Genomic DNA, 23,190 nt, shown 5'->3' with positions numbered 1-23,190 from the left:
TTCAAAAAAGCTACCGTATGACATGGATACCGATCATTCCCCATCCCTTGGTACGCGGGGGTAAAAGGGGGGTTGAAAATTTTTAATTGGACTAAGGGTCGAATGGGGGCTCATTTGAAAGGTCTTTTCATAACAAACACACCCTTAAAATTTTAAGTCGTTACAACCCCCTCATTAAAAATGGCGGCCGTTCAAGTTTCGAAATTTCATGCACTTAGTGTTATCCCCCAACGAGAAATGACACATCAAATCGATGTCGAATTGACGTCGAAATAATCGAAATTACATCTTATCAAAATAATGTCGAAATGTAAAGCTTATTTCGATGTTTATGCTTTATGATATTATTTAAGAAAAAGATTATTTATAACATGTATTCATCGTTAAGATTCTCAAATATGGCAAGTTATATATATTTTTTCCAAAATATTAATATTTTAAGAATCTAATCTCAAAATAAAATCGAATCGATATCTAAATGATATAATATCGATGTCTTTGCAAAAAGAAATACATAATTTGCCATATCTAAGAATCTGACGATGAATATGTGTTATACATAATCTTTCTCTTAAAAAAATATCATATAACATATATCGAAATAAATTTAAAATCTCGGGCATTATCTCTAATTAGACCAATATGTCCCATGGACGGAATTTTCAGCGGAACGAAACGTGCAGACCAATCACAGCCATTCTCTTCGTAAAAAGAATGGAGTGGCTGTGATTGGTTCGCACGTTCCATTCCGCTGAAAATTTCTGTTCATGGGACATCGACTTACATTCTGCATCCAGCAACAACCGTTGAAATATTAAATTATTACATTAACGTTATATTATTGATAATGACGGATATAAGTGACGAACAATACTGTAATATATCATTATGGAAGAACCAGCGGTAAGTATATTTTATGAAAGCTAGATTGTTTCATCTCTTAATAAAATCTCACCCTCTCACTTATTTTAATTACAATTTTCTCTTTCTTATTTATTTATTAGAATAAATATTATTTACTTTATTCGAAATTTAATAACAACCTTTTGTAACAAATAGGGTAATCTAACCTAAATGCAAAATACTCAGTGAACAGAATGACTTTATGTTAGCTTTATGTTGACTTTATGTTAGCAGATTAGTTATAAATGTGATAATTTCACAATAAAACCATAACCATTCATGTCTTTACTAAGCTCATGTTTTGTCTGCAGCATACTGATATGATTCTACATCAGATTTGTGGCAGAAACTAATCATGTCCCATACATAATTGTAACGGTCGCGCCTCCGGGCTCGGTTTTTCGGGTTGATCCGACCCTGTGGATTGGATCGTTGTTTGCGAGCCGACCACAGGAGAGATTTTTAGGTGAAGGTGTGTGTATGTGTGCGTGTCAATAATAGAAGACAAATAAGTATAACACAATAAGTCTTTATTTGCACGTTACGACCGCGTGCCGCGACGCGACATCCCAATGTTTGGGTGTTTGGTGATCGTGCGAGTTGTTTCCGCGGTCGCTACGATCCACGCGGGGTCACAGTTGTGAGTGAGCGATTTGCTTGATGCTTAATTACGCAAGCATCTCGTGCGGCGCTTGATTCATACAGACGGTGAGTGTGGAGCCACCGATTAATGATCGCGCGGTGTGCGCCCCGAACCTATAATATGCGCTGCTGGTGTTTCCGCCGTGATTTAAAGCTCGAGTTTGGATGATTCGGCACGCGACTTGACGACGGGTCGCAAAAACCGGTACAAGAACGCGTCGCGACACGTCGCGCTCGTTTTTGTCCTCGGCCGCAGTGTCGACCGCCTTGGTGGTCGAGGGGTGCGGGCGACGTGAGTATTCCTTGCGCGCTGGGTTGATGTGCTAAATCCTAGCTGATCAGCTCTTGCCTTCCCGGGGTCCTATTTTATGAAATAGAGAAAAAATAATGTGAGATCGTTCCGGAGAACGCACCGGAGTGACGGCAAACTCGCCGCGCGATCTCACTATCGCAATAGAGACGGCACAATAACGTGAGATCGTTCCGGAGAACGCACCGGAGTGACGGCAAACTCGCTGCGCGATCTCACTATCGCAATAGACGGCACAATAACGTGTGATCGTTCCGGAAAACTCACCGGAGCGACGGCAAACTCGCCGCATGATTACACGATCGCAAAGAGACAGCACTATAATGTGAGATCGTTCCGGAGAACGCACCGGAGTGACGGCAAACTCGCCGCACGATCTCACTATCGAAAGGGACGGCACAATAACGGGTGATCGTTCCGGAAAACTCACCGAAGGGACGGCAAACTCGCCGCACGATCACACGATCGCAAAAAGACAGTATAATAATGTGAGATCGTTCCGGAGAACGCACCGGAGTGACGGCAAACTCGCCGCGCGATCTCACTATCGCAATAGACGGCACAATAACGGGTGATCGTTCCGGAAAACTCACCGGAGAGACGGCACACTCGCCGCACGATCACACGATCGCAAAGAACAGGTACTAGTAATCACCGTCGTGGACGGCCTGGTAACTAACTTACGAATTCGGCAGGAGCTTCTCGGTTGATCCTCTCTCGGAAAGAACTATCTGCGGAGACGGAACTCTGGAGACTTCCCTTTCGTCAAAATCTGCCGGGATTATATACCCGAGATTTTGGAGCTTCGGTTTTCTTCGCCCTTAATCGGAGATAATTCCGCTTTTTAATCGGAATTAATCGTGATTATGCGGCGTTTGCCGAAGATGGCTTCGGCGGTGCCGCTCGCTCGGCTCGGCGGCCGACCGTGCCCGAGCGTCGTTGCCTGGTGGTCGGGCATGTTCGGCTGAGTGCGACGTTTAGGCGCGGTATCAGCGCGGGTCGGGGGGTGTGCGCTCAGCTGACTGCCGCGTGCTGTTAGGCGGCAGTCAGCGTAACGGCGTAAAGATTTTTACGTTGTTACATAATTTGTTCAATTTCTGCCTCTAATCTGCTATCAAATTGCTATATCAAATTGCTATTTAGTTTCTGCTGTCAATTTGGTAGCACAGCATGTCAGCAGGTTCTGTCAAAATTTTGACTGTTAGGCAAAACCATTATATAGAATAGATACTCAATATTCAGTCGAAATAGAATTATTGATGCGTCGAAATTAAATCATTAGTGACTCGCAATCGAATCATTAATAAGTTGAAATCGCGTCATTATTGAATCGAAATCGATTCATTATCCCGTCGTAAATTCATCGAAAGGTGTGACATAAATAAATCAAAATCGATGCTTTTATCAATTAGTTTCCGATATACGTTTTCGATGTCGATTTGATATCATTTCGATAAGTCATTTCTCGTTGGGCCAGAATTAACCGGCTACTTAAAATCAGTTGTTCTCACTGCTACTTAAAATCAGTTCTCACAGACCTTAGGCAGATTAAAAATTAAACATTTTAAAAATGGCTGGCGAATTGTCGGAACGTGAAAGAATCACTATCCTCATGATGCGTGGATGGGATGATAATGAGCGGTCGTACGCTGCTGTCGCTCAATTATTTAATGATACGTATCCGAATCGTCGAATTAATAAGTCCACTGTCTTAAAAACAATGGAACATTTCAGAGAAACTGGTAGCGTAAACAATCGCCCTAAATCAGAGAGATCTGCCATTAACGAAGAAAAACAACTTGATGTTCTGCAGACATTTATTGAAGGTCCCAATTCTACTATTAACAGAGCCGCTTAAACTCACGATATTGCTCCCAAGTCCGTTTGGAGAATTTTAAAGAAAAACAAGTTCCATCCATACAAATTACAATATGTTCAAGAATTGCAAGACGGAGATGTGGAGCGTCGTATAGGTTTCTGTGAAAGAATGATGACACTCATAGATGTCCGGCCCATGTTCCCTTATCAAATTGTTTTTAAAGACGAGGCAACTTTCACGTTAACGGAAGAAGTTAATAATCAAAATTTTCGTTTCTGGTCAGATGAGAATCCGAATTGGATGCGGGAAACTCACACACAATACCCACAAAAAATAAATGTATGATGTGGAATAATAGATACCTACTTAATAGGACCGTTTTTTTTTTTTTAAGAAAATCTGAACGCTCAAAGGTATGACAGATTACTTGTAAATCAAATAATTCCAGCCATACGAAATATTTTTCCAAATAATTTCGAAGAAATATGGTTTCAGCATGATGGAGCTCCTGCTCATTTTGGTTTAGGGCCACGTCAAATTTTAAATGAGACTTTTCCATTACGATGGATAGGAAAAAGGAATAGAAATGAGGGAGGAGAGGATTGACTACCTCGGTCACCAGATCTAACTCCTCTTGATTATTATCTATGGGCACATCTGAAGAGTAAGGTTTACAAAACAAAACTTGAAAGCATCCAAGAATTGATACAGTGAATAAGAGATGAAATAGATTTGATACCTTTTGAGACGAATCGTAGAGCCATTTCTGCATTCTATCAAAGATTGGCATATTGTCAGGAAGTAAATGGCAGCCACTTTCAGCATTTACTTTAACACACTGAGTAAAATTTATTTTAAAACACGGAGTAAAAGGTTTTGAATCATTAAAGAGAGATGACAGTTTTCAATCGTCTGTTTTGCAACTTATCACGACTATACATACAACACATTCACACTTGTTTAGCCACATGCACGCACACATATACGCACGTATACACATACGCACGTACACACATACGCACACATACACACACACATACACACACACGCGCGCGCACACACACATACACACACACACAAGGGATCAGATTCATGCCACTTCCACGCAGTTGATCCTGGATAGCACTAAGTGCATGAAATTTCGAAATTTGAACGGCCGCCATTTTTAATGGGGGGGTCGTAGCGACTTAAAATTTTAAGGGTGTGTTTGTTATGAAAAACCTTTTCAAATAAGCCCCCACTCGACCCTTAGTCCAATTAAAAATTTTCAACCCCCTTTTACCCCCGCGTACCAGGAGGTGGGGAATAATCGGTATCCATGTCATACGGTAGCTTTTTTGAAAAATCAAAATACGTGTTTTACCATTTTTTGATATTTTCATTTTTACAAAAATTATTTAAGGGTATCCACACTTTTGACAAACCCTGTATATATAAATATAAGGCCTGTTCTTTTTCGCTACACTGCTGCACTGATGCAATAAGTTAGAGTGAGAAATTTCACTCTAACTTATTGCATCAGTGCAGCAGTGCAGCGAAAAAAACAGGCCTTATATTTATATACAGGGTGTCTCAGAACTTTGGGACACGGGCTCCGTAGGGACATAGAGTTAAGCCAGCGGCACACGGTGCTTGTTTTTGTGCTGGATTGCTTGCTGGATGAAAATACTGCGTTCTGATTGGTGCATTTCCATCCATCTTGTTGCTGGTTTTAGCTCTATGTCCCTACGGAGCCCGTGTCCTAAAGTTCTGAGACACCCTGTATATGTGTACTGGATTTCAATGTAGCGCGTATCCCCACTCTGTATCACGTGACCCATTTTAGTTCCACTAGTTCCGGTACATATGGTGACGCTCCAAAAACCCTCTAAAGCCAGCAGCATACGGTGCTTGTTTTCGTGCTAGAGTGCTTGCTAGATGAAAATATTGCGTTCTAATTGGTATATTTTCGAAAATGAATAGAAATGCACCAATCAGAACGCAATATTTTCATCCAGCAAGCAATCCAGCACGAAAACAAGCACCATGTGCCGCTGGCTTAAGAGGGGAGCTTGTACCCCCTGGTAGTACTGAATGCACCCTTTGTTCTACTGAACGCAAACAATGTAAATTGAAAAATAAATTAGAAATTAAGAACTATTATAATATAGTTGTGACCGGGTACATTAATCTTGTATAATTAAGTCTCGATTATTTTAATCAAACAGCTATCTTGTAGAAAATTGTGTTTTATCTACATTGTGAAAACTTAATCCTCCTAGAAAATGCATCAACAGCTAATGGCGCAGCGTGTGGCACATTATAATGAACAATGGTATTGTTATCTATGCAAATCGATATTATCATACCGTGCAGAGGCAAAATCTCATTTCCAAAAGATTCATTTAGATCAAAATGTTACTACAGAGCAAATGTTAAAATTTCTTAATAATTCTCCTTATATGACAAGTATGCAATGTGGTGAATTCATATATGATGGAATTGTTTTAAATGATTTACCAGAAGATTTCTTTTGTTTAATTTGTCAATGTCTGATAACTGGTTTTGACCATGTTAAGAAGCATTTAGAAGATCAAAAACATAAAATAGGCAAGAAAGCTAGTACTGGTAAGTAGAATTATTTTCATTAATGTAAGAACTTTAACAATATTGTTGGAAGAATCAAATTGCTTTGTGGAAAAACAATGTGAAAGTAAAAATCAAAGATCTTTCAATTAATTTTCAGAGTAAAGCAGAAACTAGTTTTTGTTATTTGTTATTGTTATGTTTGTAAGAAAAATCTATTTTCTGTTAATTTAAAGCAATATATATAAATTAAAAGATTAAAAGATAATTTGATTAAAATTTTTCATTAATTTTTTTTTAGAAAACTTCACAAAGGACCATTTGTATTTTTTTTTAAATAAAAACAATGATAGGTTAATTAGATTATTTCTATAAACAAAATAATATATGATGTTATTAAAATTTCTTTTTTTATACTCTGTATATTATCAGGTTCTATTGAATTCAAATACAGTTTTTGTTTCTTTTTTAATTAGTACTAAATATTTGTAAGAATCAATATTTTATAAATTATTTTTCTTTAAATTTTTTTTAAAGAATAAAAAACGTTGATTTTTTTAATTGAATAAATAAATTTTTTTATTTAATTAATATCTATGATGTACTGAAGTTACAGATAGCATGAAAATATATAAAATTAATTAAAATCTTTTGTTAATTATTTAAACAATTTTCTTAAAGTTAACAGCAAAATTATACAGACAAATGTGATATTTATTAAGACATCTACAAATTAAATTTATTTACATATTCATTTTCTCTGGATAAATGCAAATTGACATATGTTCATGTTAATAATTGAAAGAAGATAAAGTATCTAAAAGTTTTGTTTATAATTTTTACAGATACAGGTAGTATATCTATATTGAAAGCAGTTGGTATAAATAAAACACAAGCTCTAATTAATACTATGGATATATTAATTGATAAACTATCAGTTAAATTAAAGGAGGAAATACAGAAAATACAGCGCATTAATAATTCTCACATTTCTGTGGTTGCGGATGATATTAGTAGACAGGATATAACTTTATTAAAAAATAAGGCTTCTACACCTGGATTATTTATGTCTCCCAATATATACAACGAAATGGATAATTTGCTCAATGAAATATGTATAACAAAAAGTAGACAGGATTATCTTGTTATGCAGGATACATGTAACTCTTGGATTGAGGAAATATATAAAAGAGATCATTTTCTTTATGAAGAGATTATCTTCTCTTGCCATCAACAAAAGTTGATAAAGATCCAAACAAATTTAAAGTTTTATATTCCATCTGCCAATCTAACGGTACCACAGTCCATTACTTGCCTAGTGTGTAATGTTGCACATTATCTTGATGTAGGAATATGGTCTAACCATGTTTCTAGCCCAAAACACTTCATACAGCTTCAACAGCTGTCAAATGAAAAATTAAGTTTATTAGAGCACTTGATGAGCAAGCAGGTTGAACATATCAAATGTCACCCTTGCAATAAAGCGATAGCTCCAGATATGGTCAGCATCAACGCACATATAAATCATATATTACATCGAAAGAATTATGATAAATTACTGGTACAAATCAAGTCTTATTATATTTTGTTGGAGAAGACAATTGGATCTCCTTATTATCTCTATTATGCTATTGAGTATTTCGCTTGTGTGCCATGCAAAAGGAGATTTAAGGGGAAAACAGGATTTATAAATCATCTCCACAAAGAACATTCATTCATCGTATCTACTAAGAATAATCAACAGTTTGACTTTTGTTTAACATGCGCTAATCTCTGGTTTGATGGTGGGGAATTTTCACACTCGTCACATTATTCAAATCCAATACATTGGTACTTAAAAAACAGTGAAGACTTCATGATTAAGCCACTACCGCTTGAAGTAAAAAAATTATTGGAACATATCGACGGAAATATTACTATTTTGTTTAATATATCGAGAAATCTATCGGACAAATTGAATACAGATCAAGTCATCAGGGATTTAAAGTATACTTTAAAATCACATCATTTTTCTGCGGTAGAAGTGCATTTGTTTGGTTCAAGATACACTGGCTTATCATTGTCAAATAGCAACATTGACATATGTCTTGATTTTAGTAAATATAATTTGTTATATATCTGAGTAGTATGATATATTCAAGATATATTTATGATAATAGAATAAAGTTTATATTTTATAATAGGTAATGAGCATACTCATCCAGAATCTAGTGAATCTAGTAGAAGTAAAAAGAAATTAATGCAAGAATGTTTTCATGCTAATTGTGATATTTGGAAAATAGAAGAAATCTTGGAGCATACCAGAACTCCCATAATAAAATTGAAACACATGGCAACGGGAATGCAGTGCGATGTTCATGTTTCCTATATGAATAGCCTGTCCATAGAAAATTCCAAGTTTATTAAGTATGAATTGTTAATTGTTTTTGTCATTTTACTTTTGAGAAGTTATATAAACTGTATATAGTATATATATATATATATATACATATATATATACATATATATATATGTTTTATGAGATATTTTAATTTCAGATTTATTAATGAAGCATACTTGCCCTTTCGAAAAATGGTGCTGTTTCTTAAAAAATGGATGCAGTTATGTAACTTCATCGAATCACACAAAATAACAAATTATGCTCTCACCTGGTTAGTTATTTTTTATTTGCAAGTTAACCACAGAATACCAAGCATTGCCTCTTTGATCAAGAGCTATAATGAATCAAAGATTATTGAAGGTAAATATAGCAATATATTGTGATAATAATATAGATTCTGTATATGCAGTATATAAGATATGTTAGAAAGTATACATTAATTTAAAATTGATACATCTTGTTTTATTTTAGGCTGGAAAATTGGTGTCGATCACAGTATCGCTATCGATGTACCGAAATTGCCGATGCATGAATTGTTGTTAGGTTTTTTCAGATATTATGAAGAATTCAATTACATGTCTTACGTTATATGTCCGTTCTTAGGTGAAGGATATAATAAGTCATTCTTGATATCTCACGATATGTATATTCCCGAAGGTATAAAACCCTGTATAGAACAACATTTAAATAACTTATCTTTAAGAAATTCTTTTCGAGTTGACTCGCCTATATGCGTGCAAGATCCATTTGATTTTTCATTCAATATAACAAGAGTTGTGCCAGCTTTAACGCTTAGAAATTTCAAAGAATACTGTAAAAAAAGCGCAATGATATTAGATGAATTGCATCTTGTTAATCAATACAATCAACAAAATAGTGTATAAAGTTCTATAGCTACTAAATCTTATATTTTGTTTGTTATTTTTGTAACAGCCATGAAATTGCATTAATTACGTAAAAAAGACTTAATATTTAAATCTTAATTATTGAAATATTGACTGAACAATAATAAAAAAAGTAAAACTGCTATTTAGAGGACTTACTTCCTAAACAGCAGCTTTTACTCAATAATAGAATATTTTTATTCGAATAATAAATTTGTGACATTTGAGTAGTTGTTGGTGTAGAATAATTGTGTAATCTTAATCATTCCACATAATTTATGTTATATGATTATAGACTATTTATATTTTAAGTAATATCGATATTTTTTATAATTTGTATTTTTAACAGTTCACATTAAGTGTACTAAATAAGTTATGGACATGATTTATGTTATGTTTAGTCATATGGCTGCATGATAGTTAAGTTATATAATGAAATAATATCTAAATTCATAGTTTTAACAAGTCGTAAATTGAAATTTTGGGAATTTGATCTTTCTATATTTAGATATACTTTTTTCTAATTGTCTTATAAAATAAGATTTATTGTAAAAATCTTGTTTTGAAAATTACATTTTATATTTTCACTAAAAAATCCTGAAACTGTTTCATTGACTGTGAAGCATTCAAAGATGAAATTAAGACAATCTTAAATACAAGATTGGACTATGTCTAAATACCACTCTAAATACTGCTCTGTGAAGCTGGCACCCCCGAATTCGAATTTTCATAAACCACAAGTAGCATTCGTTTGTCCACGATTTGCCCACATTTGTCCAACACAAATTTTCATTTGTCCTCCTCTCAAAAAAAAGTTATGAGCAAATAAAAATTTGACACCATCACCCCCATGAAAATATTTCTTCAATTTCAAAGCACCACTGGATTGTCCACGATTTGCCCACGTTTGTCCAACCAAAATTTTTTTGTTCCCCTTTAAAAAAAAGTTATAAGCAAATTAAAAAATTGAAAGTATGCGGAAGAGGAGGCGCCCCAGATACGAATATATATAAAAATTAGCAGGGATTCGTTCGTCCACGATTTGCCCATATTGATCCAACTAAAATCTCCATTTGCTCACCTTGTAAAATATAGTAAAATATAGTAAATAAAGAAAATAAGAAAAAGCAATTTGCTTACAAGAACACTTTTCTGAAAATTAAGCACTGCAATCGTTTGTCCACCCGTTGTTTTCGTTTGTCCATGCATTATTTTCGTTTGTCCACCCAAAGGAATCGAGTAATTAACAAAAAGAAATTAAAAAACTTGACTATAACCGTTCTATGTACATGTGTCAAGTTTTCTATAGATTGAGGGTTGGAATCGTTTGTCCACACGCTGCTTTCGTTTGTCCATGCATTATTGTCGTTTGTCCACCCAAGGGAATCGAGTAATTAACAAAAAAAGGTGGACAGACGATTCCAACCCTCAATCTACAGAAAACTTGACACATGTACATAGAACGGTTATAGTCAAGTTCTTTAATTTTTTTTTATAATTACTCGATTCCCTTGGGTGGACAAACGACAATGATGCGCGGACAAACGAAAGCAGTGGGTGGACAAACGATTCCAAACCCCAATCTACAGAAAACTTTATCACATTACATAGAGCGGTTGCCGTTATGTATTTCAATTTCTTTTTGTTAATTACTCGATTCCCTTGTGTGGACAAACGAAAACAACGGGTGGACAAACGATTGCTGTGCTTAATTTTCAGAAAAGTGTTCTTGTAAGCAAATTGCTTTTTCTTATTTTCTTTATTTACTATATTTTACTATATTTTACAAGGTGAGCAAATGGAGATTTTAGTTGGATCAATATGGGCAAATCGTGGACGAACGAATCCCTGCTAATTTTTATATATATTCGTATCTGGGGCGCCTCCTCTTCCGCATACTTTCAATTTTTTAATTTGCTTATAACTTTTTTTAAAGGGGAACAAACAAAAATTTTGGTTGGACAAACGTGGGCAAATCGTGGACAATCCAGCGGTGTTTTGAAATTGAAGAAATCTTTTCATGGAGGTGCTGATATCGAAATTTCTTTTGCTCATAACTTTTTTTTGAAAGATGGACGAATGAAAATTTTTGTTGGACAAACGTGGACAACTCGTGGACAATCTAATGGTGCTTTGAAATTGAAGAAATATTTTCATGGGGGTGATGGTGTCAAAATTTTTATTTGCTCATAACTTTTTTTTGAGAGGTGGACAAATGAAAATTTATGTTGAACAAATGTGGACAAATCGTGGACAAACGCTACTTGTGGTTTATGAAAATTCGAATTTGGGGGTGCCAGCTTCACAGAGCTTCCAAATATAACAATAATAATATATTATATAGGATAAATTTGTATTCTTTAAGATATATAAATTTTAATACGTTAACACGTGTATTAAAACCATCATTAATTTATAATAATTTTGTTATAGATTGCTCTACATAAAAAGTAATAATTATAAAATACAAAAATATATTTTTAAATATATTTTGCTATACTTTTCTTTTTATAGACCAAATGTACAGACGAGGTATAGACAGTTTCTTTATTTTTTTATTGTTCATTCATTAATTTTTTATTTATTATTATAACTTATGTTCTATTCTCTTTTATAATTTTGTTTTATAATTTTATAATATTTGTTTCTTTTTTATTCTATTTTATAGAATAGTCACATTTCATTCCAATGGATTATTTTCTATGGTAAAACAAACTTTTTAAATTTTGGTGTAAAATATAGGAATGTTAAGAAAAAAGCAGTATATTCATATGTTTTGTTTTATTTCTGAGCTTCCTTCCTGCTGTACAATATCTTGTTTCCATATATATTCTCTCACATATTTGTTGTTAGGTTTGCAAGATTGTTCACATGTAAACACAGCCAATATTCCCCAATCAAGGCATTTAAAATCCGTTGACCCAAGATAATATAGTAGTTGTGGCATTATCTAAACACACAAAATATTCCTTGTTGAATTATGTAGAAATATTTAATATTTATATATGAAAGAATAAATGAATTTGTAAACATTTTATGTGACATATGATTTTCTTAAACTAATGATTTAAATTTGTTTCATTATATAAAAATAAATTCTACATACTTGAAATTCAAATTGTCTGTTGCCATTGCATTCTGGACATTTTGGGACATTTGTTATTTGATTATCTGATGAAATATACAGAATTTCCCCTCCTATATCATATCTATTAATAAATATAAATTAATTGTTATCATTGACATATCAACAAGTATGATTAGTTTCTTCACAAAAAATACCTTATAATCTGAGTTGGATGATTCTGAACTGTTACACGGAATTTTGAAAATGTTTGGTCTTTTTCATGAAGAGCTATTTTTGATAAGTCATTAACCACATCTTCATGTTGAAGAGTACCAGCTGTGTTATTCTTTATCATTGCATTATATTTTTCAAGTTCTTTTTCTTCATTTTCAGTAGGTTTCTCAATTTCTTCAAAGTCAATTATAATCTCATATTCGGGAAATAAAATACCATTGTCCTTGATTAATCTTTCCTTTGTATTAACTGCTTTGGTACTGCATGTCTCTCTGTGTCCATTTTTCCAATCATGAATTTGATGTATACGAGAACAATAATTGATAACTTTACACTTGGAGCAGTGGCACGGTGCTAAAATTCCACAAATGTGGCAAGTCTTCACCCATTTTGACACATCTGGAAAAAACAAACAAAAACAATATAATATATATATATATATATGTGTGATCACACCTTTCAGTGGAAAAGTTAATAATTTTATGATATATACCAACATCTGTTCCCCAATATTTTTCTTCAATGGGTGGTTCAGGTGAATAAAAAATATTGTTTTTATTCAATTGTGAACGAAAAACCTTTAAGTTTCCATTCTGATTTGATTTGCAACATTCCACGTTTCTGCATATAAAAATATATATAGTCCTATGAAATGTATCGGGATTGTTTAACGGTGCATAAATTTGACATAGAAATACACAAGGATCACCACAATAATCACATTCCAGTTCACTTTTACCGGGAATGTTTTTTAAATCGAGCCATGCCGGTTTACCGCCTACTTTGCAGGGGAAGAATCGACTCTCCAGTCGCCATGATTCGCAGCATTTTGCAAATCCTAAATCGACCATAATTAAATCACTTGACGTAACTACTAAAATCGTGCGTTGATAGTTTTAGTTATCACTACGTGGTATTTATGAATAAATCGCGAAGATATTCGCATATATTGTATTTAGAGACCTGTCATGAATGACATTAATCAAGGTTGGTTGGTTGGTTCTATTTTTGACTCCGGATTGTTCCGAAACAATGTCCACACGCCATTTTCCATGACATCAATCAAGATTTTTGCGTTAAATGTTCGTTCGTTCGGTATATGGCTTTAGGTAATAAGTGGTCTGTTCTTTGTAGCTGCGCTGTTGAACTGGTGCAATAAGTTAAAGTGAGACACGTGGTCTGTTCTTTTCAGCTGCACTACTGAACTGGTGCAATAAGTTAAAGTGAGAAAAAATATAGTTGTCTCATTCTAACTTATTGCACTAGTTCCGCAGTGCAGCTGAAAAGAACAGACCAAAATATAGGTTTTCTCATTCTAGCTTATTGCACCAATTCAGCAATGCAGCTACAAAGAACAGACCAAAGGTGTACCCATACGCCATTCGCCAGCTGCGGTAGAGATCGTCTACAATAGAAGTCGTAGAGTCGTAAGTCATAGAAATTGACCAATCATAGTCCGGTAAGAGAAAAATAATCGACTTCGATTGGTCAATTTGTACGACTTACGACTCTATGATTTCTATTGTAGACGAGGTATTAATTGCGTTAAATGTATATTGTAAAGCCAGCGGCACACGGTGCTTGTTTTCGTGCTGGATTGCTCGCTGGATGAAAATACTGCGTTCTGATTGGTACATTTCCGAAGATGGATGAAAATGCAGCAATCAGAACGCAGTATTTTCATCCAGCAAGCAATCCAGCACGAAAACAAGCATCGTGTGCCGCTGGCTTTAGAGTCATGATACTGCGCATGTGTCGATCTTCGTGAGAGAACGAGCTTGTCGAAAAGAGGAGAATAAAGGCTCGTCTACATTACCTGTAAGAGTAAGGCTGTAAGGTTGCAAGACACGAAATGAAATATTTTCATTCGCTGACAGCTTACGTTACAGCCTTACAGCCTTACTCTTACAGCTATTGTAGACGAGCCTTAAAAGGAGAAATCCGCTATCGAGAAAAAGAAGAAGATTAGAGATTCTCTGGCGAGCGAAAAGAGAGGGTTAGATTCTTTGTCGAGCGTCGAAAGGGTTAAATCGAAAATAGTCTTGTCGAGAAAAGCTAATAGAACTAGTCGAATTAACGAATCCGTCGAGATTGTGATTAAGTATAAAGGCTCGTCTACATTAGCTGTAAGAGTAAAGGCTCGTCTACAATAGCTGTAAAAGTAAGGCTGTAAGGCTGCAACGTTAGCTGTCAGCGAATGAAAATATTTCATTTCATGTCTTGCAACCTTACAGCCTTACTCTTACAGCTATTGTAGACGAGCCTTAAGGCTGTAAGGTTGCAAGGCACGAAATGAAATATTTTCATTCGCTGACAGCTTACGTTACAGCCTTACAGCCTTACTCTTACAGCTATTGTAGACGAGCCTTTAGTTTCATCGTGTTCGTGTTTAAATATATTTTATTGGTGAAAAGCTGAGCACTAGAATACATTTCCTTTCTGGACTCCTTTCGCAGTACGATACATCCTGCTACGTCTTATCTATACAAGAATCCTGGTATCAATCCTTGAGCATCGAGAATCTTCTAGAAAGGGACAACCTGACACCCCTTTCCTTGAAAAAGAGAGAGAGAGAGATCTTACAATATGCACCAATTCAGCAGGCAGCAGTTCAACAGATCCTTGGTCTATTCTTTTTAGCTGCACTGTTGAACTAGTGTAATAAGTTAGGGAGGATTCATATCTGGACAAAAAAGCAGAAAGACAGCAGCCAATCAGAAGTCGCGCTGATAGTCTGTTTCTCTCTTCTGCCAAGATGTGAATCCACCCTAAAAATATATCGGTGGTGAGACTATTGCCGCAAAATTATATGTCATTTTACACTCTATTATTTACATATATATGGCGCGACCTGTCATTCTTTAGGTTAGCTGTCTAATTGGGATTTCTAAGAATTGTACGTTTTAACAAAATCTATAAGAAAATGACATCTTGTCTCGAGAGTTTGCAAGTATCCACCTGCGTGTGGTTTGAGGGTGGCGAAAAGAGAAACGCACTAGTGTCTATACTTGCTGGCACATTGGTAAATCTCTGAGTTTACATTGACACACTTGTGTACTAAATACATAAGCAAATATGAGTAAATCATTATCATAAATATAATGTTTTCTTATCTTTTTTATTTTTTGTCGAATTAATTCTATTAAAAACAAAGATTAATTTTATATTACAAATATATAACACACAGATATAGTATTTTTCTATACGTGATGTGTTTCTATATTTTATCTTGTTATTTGTACACCCTTCACTGATATATTATTTTAGTTTTTTACAGGCTGGTGGTTTATAATAGATGCTCATGCAAAATATCCCAATGAAATGGCAAATGCTTACCATGTATGTGGAGTATTTGGTACTATATCGCTTTTTATGTAAGTGATATCAATATTTTCTCTGCAATTTTTTATTTTAAATTATCCAATTGTATAATATTGATCAAAATAAATATGAATTTTATAGGGTAAATTCAGTGACAAATGCACAGATAAGAGGAGAAGCTTATAATGGAGGTTGTTTGGGAGCAAGAGGTGCTAGGAGTTGGCTGTTTGTTGGATTTGTGATGGGATTTGCAGCTGTAATAGCAGCCTGTTGGATTTTATTTGCCAACTTTGTGGCTGCAGGTACTTGCAGTAATAATAAAGTATATACATATTGTGATCATGCAATAAAAGCATATTGATATAATATTTTCATATACAGATGTAGAACACCATTGGCCTGGTGTAGGATTGTTTCTACAAAATGTGTTTATTTTCTTGGGCTCATTGACATATAAATTTGGCCGATCCGAGGATCAATGGGGTTAATAGACATATACCGTCTGTTGGAAATATGTTTATTACTACATGGTCAAATTAAGTGTGCAAAGCATGACTGAAAAAATTTATGGTATTAATATATCTTATATTCGAATATTAAAACTAATTCAATTACAGCGCCATCGAATTATTCATGTTATAAATGTTCTTATATATAGTAATGTATTTATATTCACTGGTATTGTGAGATCAGATAATGATTATGTGTTATGAATATACACATATGCATATTTTATAATCTAGAAGTAAGAAATTTAGATTAGCAACTTTTATGTGATAGAATTACATATTACTTGTGTTAATAATTTCTATGTCATTAGAAACACTTGAATTTGTGCTATTTTTCACATTTCTATATTTACATTATTCTACTGTTAATATAACAAATTCACATCAACTTTATTTTCTCTATTCAATTATTTTGTAATTTATATTTTTGTGAGAATTACAAAGTGATTGTTTAATAGATATATTCAAATTAAATAAATCATACCCTTAAATCAAAGTGTTATTAATTTCAAAAGGAGGAAGGAGAATTACGATTGGTCGATTCTTTCACATGCATAAAAAACCTTTTGTAAAAGAGACGTGTCGCCAGCTATAGTCTCTAGGGCAAGTCCATTTTTCTCTACGGATTCTAGATAGCGACAGTGACTTGTTTTCTCTTGATATAAGTTTTCGAAGAGACGAGAATCATTACGATTGGTTCTTGACATGCCAACGTGGGTGATCGGTGGGTCGTTGTTTCACCAATCGCGATATGCCACACCAACACATGGTGCGCAGCGCATAGTCTTTCGGTGAAAGACCGGAGGTGGAGTTATAACGTTCTGCTTTTTTGTTGATTTAAAAGTTATTGAAATGCATGAGTGTGTATTCTGAATAGTGTACAGCTAATAATTACCGTTGGAGTAACGTATTTGCCATCTAAAACGTGAATATAAGGTGATCGTACATCATTCATTCGTGTTATTTTACACAGCATGGTTTATGAATGCTGCCGGCATTTATAACCAAATTTGACTGTCATACAGCGGACGAATGATTATTATTTCATGATAGTTTCCAATATTGAACATATGTTTGCAATAATCAGTTCACGTTCACGTAAATTAATTTTCTTAATCGGAGCGATACTTTTGTCTTTAAGATATATATGCGCTTGACTTTCAGATGGAGTTCTCGCGGAAAAGTATGTCGATGGCATCATTAGCCTTACTTCTTATCGCCTCTTTCATCGGCATTAGTGAGGAAATTGCTGTTATGAGCATCGATATTGGTAGTGAATGGATGAAAGTTGGTATTGTCTCGGTAAGTAAAAGATTTGTAGCAATTTTGACTCACACATGAGCTTTTCAGACAGTTGACAGTTTTGCATGATGAATCTTATTAATTGAATGTATCGTATGTATTTTTGCATCTGAAAAGTTAATTATTTGTTAATACCTCGTTATATGATACTTTACAGCCTGGTGTCCCTATGGAGATAGCTTTAAATAAAGAATCCAAGAGGAAAACACCAGTATCGATTGCATTCAGAGATGGTGAAAGATCCTTTGGCGAAGATGCCCAAGTGATTGGTGTACGATTTCCACAGAACACTTATTCCTATATCCTAGATCTCCTAGGGAAGCCCATAGATAATCCCCTAGTGCAACTCTACTTAAAGAGGTTTCCTTATTACAATATTATTGCTGATGATGAGAGGAAAACTATAGCATTTAAGTTAAATGAGAATACAACGTATACCCCAGAGGAATTACTTGCGCAGATATTGCACAAGGGCAAAGAATTTGCAGAGGCCTCTGTTCATCAGAAAATCAATGAAGCTGTTATTACAGTCCCAGGATTCTTTAATCAGGCTGAGAGAAAGGCCTTGATACAAGCAGCAGAGCTTACTGGCTTGAAAGTGTTACAGCTAATAAACGATTATACAGCTGTTGCCCTGAACTATGGTGTCTTTGGCAGAACTGAGATAAATGATTCTGCACATTACATTATGTTTTACGATATGGGTGCCAGCAGCACTACTGCGACAGTTGTCAGTTATCAGAATGTGAAGACGAAAGACAGGGGTTTCATTGAGACCAATCCTCATGTTACTGTACTAGGTGTGGGGTACGATCGTACACTTGGTGGACTAGAGATGCAAATCAGGCTACAAAATTATTTGGCTAAAGAATTTGATGCTCTAAAGAAGACATCAAACTCGGTATTTAAGAGCCCGAGAGCAATGGCGAAGCTTTTCAAAGAAGCTGGTCGTGTAAAAACTGTACTCAGCGCTAATGCAGACCACTTTGCACAGATTGAAAGCCTGATAGATGATATTGACTTCAGATTGCAAGTCACAAGAGAGAAGCTCGAAGAGATATGCGCTGATCTATTTGAGCGTGTAGCACACCCTGTGAAAATAGCATTGGAAACGTCAGGTAAATATTGTATATGAATTAGATAAACATCTCTTTATCATGTAGAACATGGTTGTGGTTTTTTTTTGTCACTAACTTCCTCAACATTTGACATTGAATTGTTTCAGGTTTGGCAATAGATGTCATATCACATGTTGTATTGGTAGGGGCAGGTACACGAATGCCAAAAGTACAAGAAAGACTGTCTCAGTACGTAAAAACGGAGTTGTCAAAGAACGTGAATACAGATGAAGCTGCTGCTCTAGGAGCTGCATATAAAGCAGCTGATCTCAGTCAAGGTTTCAAAGTTAAGAAGTTTGTTACAAAAGACGCCGTGGTGTTCCCGATTCAAATCGTATTTGATAGAATTATCGATAATAAAGTTAAACAGGTACCGACCGTATGAATTTTCGAGATATATCTTAATTTTTCATACTATGATCAAACATATATATATATTTTTTTATTTTAATTTACTTTCTTGTACACAGGTGAGAAAAACATTGTTCAGCAGAATGAATCCTTTCCCACAAAAGAAGATTATTACTTTCAGCAAGCATACGGAAGATTTCGACTTCCAAGTGAATTATGCCGAGTTGGATTATTTGTCGTCCAGTGAGGTACTGTAAGTATCTAGTTTTTATTTGTCTATATCAAACTAAAAACGCAAGTCAATAAAGATTATTCAAAATTTCTCGAGATTGTTGTTTAAACTTACAATATATGTATTTTTACAGTGCTATTGGTAATTTAAATATATCTACCATATCCCTGAACGGCGTAGCCGAAGCTTTAGAGAAGCACGCTAAAGAAGGCGCCGAAAGTAAAGGAGTCAAGGCGCACTTCAATATGGACGATAGCGGAATACTGAATTTATTGAACGTAGAACTAGTTTCCGAAAAGTCGAGCATTGCCACTAACGAGGAAGAGGGTACTTTCTCAATACTTGGCTCAACTATAACTAAATTCTTTGCAGGTTTGTGCTCTAATGGCAGTGCAAAAAATGATGATTATTTTCTGTTGCATGTATGGATTTCGATTTCTCAACGATATTACGCTATTCTGTTCTTCCTTTTCATCGTGTCCGTGCATATAGAAGAACAGTTGTTTCTTAAGATTGCAAGGAAATTAAAGAGTGGGAAAGATAGAGGGTGAATTAAAATATTGTTACTATAATTGTCGGATTAATGCATGTTTTACCTCGAAATCATTTTTTGCAAACATTTCTATAAAGAGATTTGTAATAGAGATATGTGTAGATGTGTGTAACAAAATTAAATAACTCGAATGTCGTGTAGGGTTCAAATTTTGATGATCGCTTGTGTCAAAAAATTCTTCATAAAAATTAAAAATAGTATTTAGTATCAGAATATAAAAAATTATTTTGATGACATAATATATCATATTTTTTTTAATATATATTTCACTAAAATTTATTACATAAAGGAGAAACTTCAGAAGAGTTTAAATTCATACGTTTAATTTTTAGCGACACCAAAATTCAAGAACCTAATTATACATTTTTTGTTAATATACCTATAGAGATGAGTATGTACAAATTATAGCATCTTCATATTTTAGGTTCCAATGAAAAAGAGACTGCAGAAAAGACTGAAGAGCCACCGAAAGAGGATATAAAACCGGTGCACGATGAACCGGAATATCCGGAGTCATCAAAGGACACGGAAGAGAAGACGAAGAAGAAGAACGAAACGAAATCGAATGAAGATAAAGCTGGAAATAAGACTGAAAAGGCGGACAAAGAAAAGAAAGCTACCATCGTTCAGATCAAAGAACCTATCAGCTCGAAGGAGACCAAATTGGGATCGCAAATTCTTTCCGGTGAAAAACTTACACAATCTCAAGACAAGTGAGTAAACCAATGTACAACATAAAAATTTATGACGTTAATATAATTATGAAATTCTATCTTTTCGAAATATTATACATATCATCGTGGAAAAAATATCAATATTTAATCGACATGATCACAATAATATTTACATGACTCTGCTGTTGATAACGCTATTTTTTTCCTCTCCAGGATATATAATTTGGACATGCATGATTCGGAGAAAACACGCCGAGAGACAGCATTGAATAATCTTGAGTCATATGTAATCGATGCGCAGCAAAAACTTGATTCCGAAGAATACTCGGCTGCATCCACCGAGAAGGAGACTGAGGAGATACGTAAAGCGTGCGCTGAGGTTTCCGAGTGGTTGTACGAGGATGGATTTGCCGCAACTGCGGAAGTGTATGAGGAGAAGTTGTCGGAATTGCAGAAGTTGACCAACGATATCTATGAGAGAGTTTCCGAGCATCGGGATCGTCCGGAAGTTCTGAAAGCAGTATTTTTACTTCTCGATAATAGTAAATTGTTCTTAAATAGTATGAGGAACTTGAGTTCAACGGCTGATGTCATCACGCCCGTCGAAGTAGAGACGTTAGAAAAGATGATTAACGAGACGCAGGTATGCAACGAATTAATGAAACGATAAATGTAGTTCTGATAATATCTGTGCTAATTAAGTAATTTTTTAACATGTTTTACGCTTACACACAATACTTATGATAGTGATATAATGTACTGACTATGATACTTTTCAGGATTATTATGACATGGTTACAAAACATTATGCTGAAACGCCGTTGAACGAACCAGTAAAATACAAAGTCCGGCAGATCACGAACAAAATGGATTTACTTGATAGAGAAATTAAATATCTTATAAATAAGATAAAAATTTGGAAGCCGAAGCAGGAAGCTGCGGCAAATAACCAGACGGACAGTAAAGCCGAGCAGGCGACAGAAAACCAAGAGGAACCCCCGCTTGATGTAACGACAGAAACTAACGCTGAAAAGGATAAATCTGCGGAAAAAGAAACTGCGTCAAACGAGCAGAGGCAGGAGCGACAACAAGTACCAGTGACAGATAAGGAGTCAGTATTTATACCAGAAAGGGAGGAACCGCTAAGTGAAAACGAAGTTGAGGAGGACACGCATCAAGAACTATAAAGAAATAATTTATTTAAAAGTGTGATTCTTTGTTATTGATCGACGGACTGCGTCGATTTAGGGCAATTTCTGTAGATTTATCTTCGGATGCATTTAAAACTAATCAAATGTTTACGCGTTTGTTCTGCGGGTGGATAAATTATTTCATGAATTTGAATATGAATTTTTTCTGTATTTAATTAATGATATTATATGGGCGCTGGAGGATGTACGCGAATAACTTTATTCGTTGATTTATTTATCATGAAAGTGTTATTAACGCATGGTCGGAAGATAATTGGTAAGAGTCTTATTGGGAACTACTTTACTTGCGATAATTATGTTACACAAGTGCCAAGCAATAGCAGGTTCTGATTCTCAACTTATCTAATATAGACACACGTGTGTGAATAGGCCAGTTCTTACGAAATGTTCACATATATGTCGAATCTTTAAAATTGTAATATATCGAACTTTTTGCATGTTAAACATATTTAAATACTGCAAATCTATCTCTTCATTATGTATTATCGTCATTTGAAGATGTAACAATTCTTCCAGATATATTTAGAAATACATGCAAAAATGTATCTGTATAAAAGAAGTACATTCTATGAATAATATTTACGTAAAGATTATTTCATTAATTATTCTTTTTTTAAGCACATTGCCTTAAAAAGCATCATTGCTTTTTATTACTTTGTTGTTTTTTATTATTATTGCTTCTTATGCTTTAAAGTATATTATTTAAAATATATTGTTTTAAAACATTGATAAAAAAAATAATTACTGAAACAATCTTCATATAAATATTATTTACAGAATATACTTCTTTTGTATGGATACAGTTTTGCATGAATTTCTAAATATATCCGAAAGAATTTTTCTTAAAGATATACTGATATCGCTTGGTCGATCGATATCATCTTTAAAAAAAAATTTTTTATTTTTCCTATTTTCTATTAATTATAGTGAATTATAATGAATAACCTTAAATATTCTTCTATATCTCAAATGTATATGTCTTACAGATATTTTGATTATCTTTTACGAGTAAAGTAATTATAATCACACAAATGTATTAAATACGAAAATGAAGGGACATATGATAAAATTGCTCTTTTGTGTAGCCAGTACTTAGCAAAATTCTCTGGCAATGA

At 34.4% G+C, this 23,190-nt stretch overlaps 4 protein-coding genes and 1 long non-coding RNA gene across 11 annotated transcripts; 3 read left to right on the top strand and 2 right to left on the bottom strand.

Annotated features, from left to right (window-relative positions):
• The first annotated feature begins 527 nt into the window (after nucleotides 1-527).
• Nucleotides 528-9,910, top strand: LOC105190999 (terminal uridylyltransferase Tailor). Of its 4 annotated transcripts, XM_025307870.1 has the most exons (10): nucleotides 528-903; nucleotides 1,215-1,375; nucleotides 3,590-4,087; nucleotides 4,170-4,338; nucleotides 5,936-5,988; nucleotides 6,233-6,281; nucleotides 7,085-8,335; nucleotides 8,423-8,645; nucleotides 8,777-8,979; nucleotides 9,091-9,910. In XM_025307870.1, the coding sequence occupies exons 5-10, from the start codon at nucleotides 5,986-5,988 to the stop codon at nucleotides 9,501-9,503; spliced, it is 2,142 nt and encodes a 713-aa protein (XP_025163655.1). In that variant the 5' UTR covers nucleotides 528-903; nucleotides 1,215-1,375; nucleotides 3,590-4,087; nucleotides 4,170-4,338; nucleotides 5,936-5,985; the 3' UTR covers nucleotides 9,504-9,910. The 4 variants fall into 4 exon arrangements, with proteins under 4 accessions (XP_025163655.1, XP_025163656.1, XP_025163654.1 ...); XM_025307871.1 differs by lacking the exon at nucleotides 528-903 and having other exon boundaries at nucleotides 973-1,375; nucleotides 3,958-4,087; XM_025307869.1 differs by lacking the exon at nucleotides 528-903 and having other exon boundaries at nucleotides 973-1,375.
• Nucleotides 1,413-2,690, bottom strand: LOC112590653 (uncharacterized). The gene is made up of 2 exons (XR_003114372.1): nucleotides 2,540-2,690; nucleotides 1,413-1,906 (listed from the first exon to the last, which is right to left on the bottom strand). It is a non-coding gene; the product is annotated as an uncharacterized LOC112590653 (long non-coding RNA).
• A 2,357-nt stretch (nucleotides 9,911-12,267) lies between the features above and the next one.
• On the bottom strand, nucleotides 12,268-13,967 carry Zfrp8 (Zinc finger protein RP-8). Its single transcript, XM_011154072.3, has 6 exons — nucleotides 13,768-13,967; nucleotides 13,544-13,642; nucleotides 13,298-13,425; nucleotides 12,786-13,203; nucleotides 12,610-12,712; nucleotides 12,268-12,453 (listed from the first exon to the last, which is right to left on the bottom strand). Exons 2-6 carry the CDS (start codon nucleotides 13,567-13,569, stop codon nucleotides 12,271-12,273), a joined length of 858 nt encoding a protein of 285 aa, XP_011152374.1. The 5' UTR covers nucleotides 13,570-13,642; nucleotides 13,768-13,967; the 3' UTR covers nucleotides 12,268-12,270.
• Nucleotides 13,968-15,630: 1,663 nt separating this feature from the next.
• On the top strand, nucleotides 15,631-16,752 carry LOC105191001 (transmembrane protein 50A). The gene is made up of 4 exons (XM_011154073.3): nucleotides 15,631-15,826; nucleotides 16,072-16,178; nucleotides 16,267-16,427; nucleotides 16,507-16,752. Exons 1-4 carry the CDS (start codon nucleotides 15,728-15,730, stop codon nucleotides 16,611-16,613), a joined length of 474 nt encoding a protein of 157 aa, XP_011152375.1. The 5' UTR covers nucleotides 15,631-15,727; the 3' UTR covers nucleotides 16,614-16,752.
• Nucleotides 16,753-17,290: 538 nt separating this feature from the next.
• On the top strand, nucleotides 17,291-22,529 carry Grp170 (hypoxia up-regulated Grp170 co-chaperone protein). Of its 4 annotated transcripts, none has more exons than XM_025307868.1 (9): nucleotides 17,291-17,403; nucleotides 17,799-17,936; nucleotides 18,094-19,054; nucleotides 19,162-19,424; nucleotides 19,525-19,658; nucleotides 19,771-19,964; nucleotides 20,615-20,903; nucleotides 21,078-21,507; nucleotides 21,644-22,529. In XM_025307868.1, exons 1-9 carry the CDS (start codon nucleotides 17,386-17,388, stop codon nucleotides 22,049-22,051), a joined length of 2,835 nt encoding a protein of 944 aa, XP_025163653.1. In that variant the 5' UTR covers nucleotides 17,291-17,385; the 3' UTR covers nucleotides 22,052-22,529. The 4 variants fall into 4 exon arrangements, with proteins under 4 accessions (XP_025163653.1, XP_025163651.1, XP_025163652.1 ...); XM_025307866.1 differs by having other exon boundaries at nucleotides 17,293-17,403; nucleotides 19,771-20,009; XM_025307867.1 differs by having other exon boundaries at nucleotides 17,395-17,439; nucleotides 19,771-20,009.
• Nucleotides 22,530-23,190: the final 661 nt, after the last annotated feature.

Source organism: Harpegnathos saltator, unplaced genomic scaffold (genome assembly GCF_003227715.2).
Source record: "Harpegnathos saltator strain DR-91 unplaced genomic scaffold, Hsal_v8.6 scaffold13, whole genome shotgun sequence".
Lineage (NCBI taxonomy): Eukaryota > Metazoa > Arthropoda > Insecta > Hymenoptera > Formicidae > Harpegnathos > Harpegnathos saltator.
The sequence above is the reverse complement of the archived record's forward strand: the minus strand, read 5'-3'. Positions and strand labels throughout refer to the sequence as shown.